The sequence below is a fragment of the Lycium ferocissimum genome, chromosome 6, assembly GCF_029784015.1.
Source record: "Lycium ferocissimum isolate CSIRO_LF1 chromosome 6, AGI_CSIRO_Lferr_CH_V1, whole genome shotgun sequence".
Taxonomy (NCBI): domain Eukaryota; kingdom Viridiplantae; phylum Streptophyta; class Magnoliopsida; order Solanales; family Solanaceae; genus Lycium; species Lycium ferocissimum.
The window spans coordinates 52062996-52073092 of NC_081347.1; the positions used below are offsets into that span (position 1 = coordinate 52062996).

Sequence of the window (10097 nt, forward strand, 5' to 3'; positions counted from 1 at the left end):
ATTCGGGCTTGTGGCCTGTAGATTCCTTAGGATGTTTGAATTGTTTTCCTTGAATATCAGTGGTTTCTATGTGACTTGGAAGGAGTGATTAATTCATACTTTTCTATGGTTTGGGTGAGGAATTTCTGTTAAATGCGCCTAGATTGTGCTAGTTTATTATGGTGGATCTAATTGATATTAAGCGTATAAAATGCACCAATGATGGTAAATTAATTCTAGACTGGGTAGTGGCTATGTCTTGTAAGTAGAAGGTGAATTATCATATAGTAATAATTGATAGGGAAAGTGGTAATATTATGTTGTAGTTTGATTGTTCCATCGTGTTGGCTTGTAGCTACGGGCTGTTAGTAGATATTGGAATCTGTTGTTCCATCTTGATTGTGATATTGTGGTATGTCACTGGTTGAGGTTGATATGAGGATAGAGTTCTATATGACTTATGTAGTCTTTCATGATATTGTGATGTACCCACTGTTGGTACTTGTGGCATGGATAAATTGTTGGCGTACCCATTGTTGGTACTTGTGACGTTGATCTGATTATTGATGTTGATACATGCATTGCACGCACTCTCATACTTCATGATATACTATTGAGACACTATTGGTACTTGATGAAACACTGTGATGAGCGGGGCTCGATTTTTAAATGAGAGTGACGTGAGAGTTTGATATTCGATGTTAGTTCCGAAATCATAGATTGAGTGAGTGCATGGACTCCGTGGGTCCCCCAGGGTGCTGCCAGTGAGAAACCCCCCATAGGCAAAGACCCGGGGTTTTGTCTGTCTGTTGGGCAAAGATTCGGGACGAGTGGCACTTAGACTTCGCGAGTCACCTTGGGTTGTGCTACCGAGATGTTGATATTTCTGTCCGCAGTACACGTGTACAGAGCATTTGCATGGCATTGCATTGCATTCATACATTATTGCATTGCATTGCATTATGGATTATTTTGCAATGACTTGGTGCTTACTTGTGGTATTGGATTCGGATTTGACACATTGGAACTTGACATATTTAGGTTTAAACGTACTACTTAGGCGATGGCGTGTACTTGGGTTATGATGATGGTTTCCCTATACTTGCTAATTTATCTCTTAGATCATTCGTAGGAAGGAAATACCTTAATGATGACTGGACTCCTGTGCTTGGGACAAATGGCATCATGATAGATGACTAGCGTAAAATTGTTGTGGAATTGAATGGTGGTCATTAGAGCAGAGTTTACATGATTTAAGAGTCTTGATGTTATAGCATGTGATAAATAGATGTATGGTATTGATCTAGTTGCTTATCCTGCTTATTCGTGAATTCTTATATTGATATGTTTTTCTAACCATTGTCGGCCTATGATACTTACTCGGTACGCATTGATTGTACTGATACTGCTCTTGCTACATCCCTTTTGGATTGTAGAGTGTTTCAGGTGATTGATTGCGATACGTTGGGAGATACACGATACCTATCTTGAAGATCTCCTCCCACTTCATTCCAGGATGGAGGATTGGTCCTACAGTTGTATTTCATATTGAGATTTACATTAGTCGCTCTTGTACTAGTCTAGATTAGGTCGCAGGATATGGAATGAGTCGTGTAAATTATTTAACTGTTGTAATCTTTCTTAGATCTTGAATCCATTTAATAACTGATTTCCACTATTAATCATATATTCATCAGTTTTAATGAGTTGTCTTTATTGATTGATGTGTTATTTAATTGAGGGTTCGCCTACCGAGGAAGGAAAGGTTGGTGCCTGTGTGATCCTAATTTGGATCATGACAGTAAGAATTCCGAAATCGAGCGGTTTTCTTCTCTGATGTTTTTTCTGTAAACTGATAGAATACCCAGACTTAATGATTTCTTTGAGGCAGTTTATCTCTAAAACCGGTTAGAACGTGGGTAATCTCGTGGTATTGTTTCGATTTAGGAGTCCAAGAAATGTGTTATTTGAAGAGTCCAAAATTTTTAAAATTATTAATTTTAAGCTAGTTTTAAATTCAAACACACAAATTTGTTTGTTAAATACGTGGGTTTTTTTGTTGTTGCCACATCACAACTAAACTGATTTTGTTAATAATTTTTAGTTAGCTGTCTTAAATGTAACACGTGGCTGTTGGTGATTCTGTCATTTGGCTTAAGGAGAGGGCTTCTTCCTCTGCTTTTAATAATATATAAATATAAATTATAGATTATTATAATGTATAACATAAGATCCAAAACTCTTGTCCTTAGAGAATGAGAAAGCGGCTGCAAAACTTCGTCTTCAACCTTTAGCGGGTCATATTGACTCGATTTCAGACCCAGTTAAAAACCCGCTAATATTAACCGTTTCAGACATCGAATCATATTTAAAAAACACATAGAACTATTTGAAAAATAATTTCCACATGATTTCTTCCATTAGTTTGCTTCAAAAGGCTTCAAAACAAATCTTAAAATAAAGACCCATTTTTAAAGAATTTACGCAAATTTCGAAAAACAAAAACCAACAAGGCAGAGGTAGGTGCACGCTCTGACGCCAAATGTAAGACGTTACAGAGCAATAGCGCAACATGACGTACCTCTGGGCCATAATCACGGAGTCGTCGGAGTTATCGTCAGCATCCTCGGCGTTGTTTTCCAATTCCGGTGAGTCTTCTAAGCACTCAACCTCACTATTAGATGGTGTGAAATTTAGAGAAGATTGTGCATAGGACCTTTAACTGATATTACACTATTTAATAGATGTTTCTCCATAAAAAATTCTTATAGCAGTTACAAAAAATAAAACGGGCAGCAGTTTTTCTAGAGGGCAGTTTTCAGAAATGAGAGTTTCAACTGGTCCAAAAATAGAGGACCATTTTTCACACATTCATTGTGAACATGAACTAACACTAGTATCATATAAATGAGGCTAGTCATACTTCCTTCTTTTCATTATAATTTTGTGAGTGACAGTAAAGCTTTTGAGTTGTGGAAAAGTAAAAGGTGAAGAAAGCTTTTGCTTTATATTTAAAAGGAAGACGGGTTCTTAATAACTGCTTTGCTTTATGCAATGATTTTAATGGGGTGAAAAGTTCATTCTAAACCCGTACATTCTTTAGTCAATTCAGTATTATCTAACTAGGCTAGAATTGACCCACTGATGATGTATATTTTTTTGTCTTTTTAAATGGTTTTCTTTTCCTTTTGTTTTATCAAGTTGGAATTCGAGTGAGATTTAATTTTGCATTTGTATGTAATTCGCTTAGCCAAAAGCATAAAATTTTATACAATATAGAGGAATGTTCATAAATGACTACGATTTTAATTAACTTAATACATGAACGTCGATACAACAATAGATTTGTCAGGGTCAGGTCCTGAGCATTTAACAATCACTCTTGAACTTTATAAATGAAAGAATGACATTTTCTATGAAATTGGTATCTTTCGTTGTCCAAGATTTGTTCTACATATTTTCTCCTCTTTAAGCTTTTTAAGGTAACTAATCTATATCTATATCTATATCTATATCTATATTATCTATATCTATATTTATATATATAAAATAGGAGAGGTACAAGTAATGTGGTTAAGCCAAGTAGCAAGCTAATAACAAGCCACTTGGCAATTTTAAGACAAAGTTAATGAGAATTAGGACAAAGCAAATTTAAATCTATATAAAAAAATTAAATAGAAAGATGAAGTTTTTTAATTTGGATTGAAAGATAAGCACTAAGAACATTAAATTCAAAATCACACTCAATTCAAATTAAAAAATTACTTATAAATAACGTAAAAAGTATAAAAAAATAACAAAAAGTGTGATATACACTGCACATTCATGAGAATGCACGGCTATTGGTATATCATTATATTATTATTATTATTATTATTATTATTATTATTATTATTATAATAATAATAAATAATAATAATGATGATGATGATGATGATGATGATGATGATACTTCAACATAATCTACAAAATATTTTTTATAAAGATCAAACCGTGTAGTGTAATGGATGCAGTGATAAAAATATGTTGAATCTTATTTGAGGATAAAATGGTGCAAATTATGTAGGAGACATTATTTTGAATGGTAATAGAAATATTGAATTGATAATTGGAAGATAAAGTTTAAAATTTGAATTGGAAAATAAACCTGCGTTAGTTGCTAATTTACCAAAGATAACCTTATCTTGAAACCTACTTTATTTGCAATTCAGTTTTGACTTTCTTTTTAAATTTGAGTTGAGCCCTATCTAACTTGAAAAATTGATGTTTTTTATTTATTTTAAATACATGAGACTATATGACTGATAAGATTTATAATATCTCAAAAATCTATTAATTAATCAATCTTGCAATATTATTTAATTAAAACCATACATATAATACGTTTTTGGATCCTCTTTTTTTTTTAATTATTATTTAAATTAATCTAAATCCACATCCTAAAAAATCCAGGTTTTTGAATTTGAACTGATTACAACTTCTTATTATGGCTTTAGTGTCTTATCATTACTGTAACAATATGCATCAATTTTAAAATTTGAATCGACCCATATCAAACTTAACCAATTAGGAGGACATTAAGCTTTAAAACTATAAAAGAGGGTATAGTGAGTTTGAAAAATAAGCCAAGTGTGAAGAAAATATAATAAAATGAAGACAGATTTGGGAAATTTTTAAGCTTACTTTTTTCATTGATCTATATCTGTATATATACAAGTATGTAGAGTATGCCCCAAGAATGTAAAACTATGAAAACCAATTATGAACCAACACTTGTCCACTATCTATTTGTTGCCTAATGTAACAAACTATACAGCTGTACACTTATTCCTGATCATTTCTATGTCACGAAATTTGGAGGAAATTTTGTCTCTTTTGTCTCTTTAGGTAGCGGATACGAAAATGACTTGAAATGTTTATTCTCATTTGGGCTTTGCACTTGGACATTGAATATTCATTGATTGGGCTTGTATGATGAGGCCAAACCGATAGAACGCTTGGGCCCAAAACTAGTGCAAAACAACTTTGTTTGTTCCGCCTTTTTCCTTTGTTCATCCGAATTAATCGATCTTGTTCTTCATCTTCTCTAAATAACAATGGTGCATCTATATTTGTAAATCCAACATCCCCCCTCAAGTTGGAGGGGAGAGAATCAACCCCCAACTTGCGAAGAATGGTATTGTGAGTTGGTCCTGATAAAGGTTTTGTGAAGATATCTGCAACTTGAGATGCAGAAGGAACGAAATTTAGAGAAATGAGACCTGCGGTGAACTGTTGAGGCACAAAGTGGCAGTCGAGTTCGACGTGCTTTGTGCGTTCATGAAACACTAGGTTTCGAGCAATGTGGAGTGCCGATTGACTATCAGAATGGACCGGGATTAGTAACTTAGGCGGAGCTGATAGATCTCGAAGAAGACGATCCAACCATGTGACTTCAGCAACAACTCGTTGCATTGATCTATATTCTGCTTCCGCAGATGAGAGTGATACTGAAATCTGTTTCTTGGATTTCCAAGAAATCGGAGAGCCACCCATGCTTATAAAATACCCGGCGCGATCTTCTCGTATCCACACACGAGCCCAATCGGCCGCAAAGCAAGAATGGAAAGAAGGATTGCTACTTCCGCAAGAATCCTCGACTCCGGGGATTTTCGAAGATATCGAAGAACACGAATTGCAGCATCGTAATGAGGTAACCTTGGGGACTGCATATACTGTGACAAATGCTGAACCGCAAAGGCTAAATCTGGACGAGTGTGAGTTAAATAGTTGAGTTTGCCGATCAATCTTCGATAGTAAAAGGATCGTGGTGGTGTCCTATAAATACGACACGAGTTTTTTGCGAAGGATCGAAGTGGAGAAGATATCACTAAATCGTATCGCGGTTGTGAACCCAGAAGTTCCGAGGTGAATTTACATTTTGATTCACTATCATACCATGGTTTTCTCGCACCACCCTCCAATCCAAGGAAATAATGGGCTTCCTAGGTCTTTTATCTTGAATTCGTTGTCCAAAAATTGCTTGAGATTGGACAACTACAGAATCATTCCCAGTAATAATTATAAATGAAGCATGTGCATTGCAACTAAAAAATTGAGTGACTCGAATGCTTGTAGAATAAAGAGTAATCATTCGAGAGATGAAAACATAGCCTTTGAAATTCGGAGCGATTTTAATCTTGCATACCATTGTCTTGAGGCTTGTCTCGGCCAAGCCATACAATGATTTGTTTAGTTTGCAAACTAAGTTAGGGATTAGGAAGATTCCATACCGGAGGAAATTTCATATACACCTCTTCTTGCAATTCACCATGCAAGAAGGCATTGTCGACATCTAGTCGAGATATGTTCCAACCCTTTTTTTCGCTACTGGCAAGCATCGGTTGTTTTCATTTTGACAACAGAGAATACGTTTCATTGAAATCGATGCTCTCTTGGATGTCCCACCCTACCACCAATCTTGCTTTTAATCTCTCTGCACCCGTACTGCTTTGTGCTTTACCGCCTTGACACGTTTCACGGAGGTAAATCTTTCTTATTTGGAGGTAGATTCACAATTTCCCGAGTGTTGTTGGAATTTAATGCCTCAAATTCGAGTCCATGGCTTTTAACCAACGGATCATGTTTTGCTCGGGAATAATTCTTTGGTTCACTTATACTTGAAATTGCATTCCGAACTGGCGATTAGAGAACGGATAATGCAAGAAAGGAGAAAATAGGAGGTTGATGGGATCGGTGAAACATGAAGTGGAAAGATCGGTGAGATAAGCGGAGTTACAAACATACTCATCTAAATAGACGGAGCCTTTTAGGAACCCTCTCTCGATCTTCTTTCGGGTGCAACGAGAGATAGGATCATCGTCATGAGTTGGCAGGACTCATTAGACGAGAAAGATAGACTTGGGAAGGTGGAGGAACATCAATAGGTGAACTAGATGGAGGAAGTGAGCCGAATCACTAGCAATGGACCCTAAGGAATCGAGTCATCGGGGGAAACTAATGGAGATAGGATAAGAAGAAATAGATGGTCCTGAATCAACTGTGGTTGTAGTGAAAATAGGAGGAGAAGGAGTTTGAGTGTGAAAAGGAAAAGTAGTTTCATGAAAAACTACATCCCTTGAAACGATGATTTTCTTAGAATTCAGTTCCATGACTTTATACCCTTTCTTCCCTGCAGGATATCCAAGAAATATACAAGGGACTGCCCTAGGAGCAAATTTGGGTCTGTTATGTGAAGGGGTTGAAACAAAACACAAAACGTCAATTTACTCAAGAACTTGTATGAAGAAGAAGTTCCAAAAATCAATTCAAAAGGTGTTTTTTCCTTTGAGGACAGATGAGGGAAACCTATTTATTAGAAAAGTTGCGATCAATAAACAATCACCCCAGTAGCAAATAGGCACTTTAGATTGGTGTAATAAAGCTCTAGAAGTCTCCAAAAGGTGCTGTGCCCCTCTCCACAACTCGTTGTTGTGTGGAGAAAGCGATCTTGAGAAGTTTGGTGGATGATTCCTTCAGAGAAAAATGAAAGAAGCACCCCCTTTGCCTAACTCAAGGGCATTATCTGACCTTATCATTTTTATCTTGGCACCAAATTGTCTTTCAATGTAAGCTAGGTAGTTCTTTAGTGTAGGGAAAGCATTGCTTTTAGTGCTTAAGAGATAAGTCCAAGTTGCTCTACTAAAATCATCAACAATAGTAAGGAAATACTTGTATCCATTGTAGGTAGGTGATTTATAGGGTCCCCAAGTGTCCACATGAATTAACTCAAAAATTGCCTTAGTTTTGATGCAACTAGAAGGGAATGGCAGTTTATTTTGTCTAGCAACAGGGCATATATCACATTTGTGATCAAAATGAGAAAAGGAAGAAGAGGAACTGATGTTTTTCATTGAATCAAAAGGCATGTGGCCCAATCTAATGTGCCACAATTTTACATCATTCCTATTGTTTACTGGAATAGAAAAAGAACTAGGAAAAGAACTACAACTGGAGAGTAAAACATCAGATTTAGAACTAGACTTGACAGGACTTTGTAGACTTGAAGTAGTGTTCATGATATAGATCCCATCCTTTGATTCACCAATAACCAGAGGAGTCCTCATTGAATGGCCCTGTATAACACAACAAATGGAAGAAATTTTTAGTGTGCAATAGAATTGTCTGCAGAATTGATGAACTGATATCAAATTGATTTTAAAAGAAGGGACAAGCAAAACATTCTTTAGTAGCAAATCATGAGGAGAGTGAGTTCCTCCATGTGTCACCCTTACCCTGAAAGAATTTGGGAGCTTGACATAAATAGGAGAAGGCAGAAGTGTAAGAGTAGTAAAGAAAGCAGGGTCAAAAGACATATGAGCAGAAGCTCCTGAATCTAATATCCAGTAGCTAGAGTTAGCATGAGTTTGATACAGTATTGGATCACTGAAAGTGTTACCAGCAAAACAGTGCGCCATGTTAGCTGAAACCTCACTTCCTGCAAATGACACATCTCCAATCTGTGCATTCTGAAAGTCTTCTTCCAAATGACCATAGTTCTCCTGAGCAATAGATCCACTTGCTTGTTTCCCATTTGTTGTGTAACCTGAATATCCAACTGTTGTCACTGCATTAGCCATAGAGTTCCCTTTGTTGTTTGGTTGTGATTTTGACCCCTTGGTGAACTTAAAATCAGGTGGATAGCCTATTATTCTGTAGCATTTTGCAATTGAGTGCCCTGATTTCTTACAATTTGTGCATAACAGATTGTTGTTGTAGTTATTGTTGTTGTTCTTTCTTGCTCTAAAATCAGTATTGTTGTACCTCTGACCTGAGAAATTCTGATGTGTTGCAAGAAATGAAGATGAGTCACCTGGAAAGTTAGGATTAACATATGCCTCTCTCTGTTTCTCATCTTGAATGAGGAGAGAGTAGGCAAGATTCACATTAGGGAGAGGTGACATCATGAGTATGTTGCTTCTTACTGCTGCATAAACATCATTAAGTCCCATTAGAAATTGGATCAATCTTTCGTCTTGCTTGGATTTGACTACTTTCTTCTTTCCTCCACAGGTGCAGTTGCAAGAACATATTTCTCCGCTGGAGAGAGCATCCAGCTCATCCCAAATCCTCTTGATTCTTGTGAAATATCCTGCTACATCAGCTGTTCCTTGCACCAGATCTGTGAGGCTCTTTTGAAGATGATAGAGTTGAGCTCCATTGGACTGACCAAACCTGTCATGAAGGTCAGTCCAGAGATCTTTAGCAGATTTTGAGTATATCACACTCCCTGCAATTTCTTTTGAAAGGGAGTTAAGCAACCATGAAATCACCATGTTATTGCACCTAGTCCAAAGCTTGAACTCAGGTGTATCAGCAGATGGTATTTCGGCAGAACCATCAATAAAACTCATCTTGTTCTTAGCTGATAGAGAATTAATGATGGACCTTCTCCACGCAGCAAATCCAGTTCCATTAAAAATGAAATTCACAAGATTCATCCCTGGGGAATCTGAGGGATGAAGATAATATGGACTGCTAGAATCCATAACTGCAGATGAAGAAGAGGAGTTTCCCTCAGATGATTGTGGTGTATCTGCCATTGGATTGAAGGGAGAAAATAAAAAAAAAATTGGATCTTACTGCTGCTCTGATACCATGAAGAAAATACAATAAAATGAAGACAGATTTGGGAAATTTTCTGCTTACTTTTTTCATTGATCTATATCTGTATATATACAAGTATGTAGAGTATGCCCCAAGAATGTAAAAATATGAAAACCAATTATGAACCAACACTTGTCCACTATCTATTTGTTACCTAATGTAACAAACTATACAGTTGTACACTTATTCCTGATCAGTTCTATGTCACGAAATTTGGAGGAAATTTTGTCTCTTTTGTCTCTTTAGCTGGCAGATCTGAAAATGACTTCTGGAAATGTTTATTCTCATTTGGGCTTTGCACTTGGACAGCTGAATATTCATTGATTGGGCTTGTATGACGAGGCCCAAAACTGATAGAACAGTTAGGCCCAAAACTAGTGCAAAACGACTTTGTTTGTTCCGCCTCTTTCCCTTTGTTCATCTGAATTAATCGATCTTGTTCTTCATCTTCTCTAAATAACAATGGTGCATCT

The 10097-nt window shown here is 36.3% G+C and overlaps 1 protein-coding gene across 1 annotated transcript; it reads right to left on the minus strand.

Moving 5' to 3' along the window:
* Positions 1-7849: 7849 nt before the first annotated feature.
* LOC132061378 (uncharacterized) lies at positions 7850-9560 on the minus strand. Its single transcript, XM_059454209.1, has 2 exons — positions 8417-9560; positions 7850-8093 (listed from the first exon to the last, which is right to left on the minus strand). Exons 1-2 carry the CDS (start codon positions 9558-9560, stop codon positions 8059-8061), a joined length of 1179 nt encoding a protein of 392 aa, XP_059310192.1. The 3' UTR covers positions 7850-8058.
* Positions 9561-10097: the final 537 nt, after the last annotated feature.

Coding starts and splice junctions, on each gene's coding strand:
- LOC132061378 (XM_059454209.1), bottom strand. CDS start 9,560: ATGGCAGATACACCACAATCATCTGAGGGAAACTCCTCTTCTTCATCT. Junction 8,094..8,416: donor CATGGCGCACTGTTTTGCTG/GTAACACTTTCA, acceptor TGTGTTATACAG/GGCCATTCAATGAGGACTCC.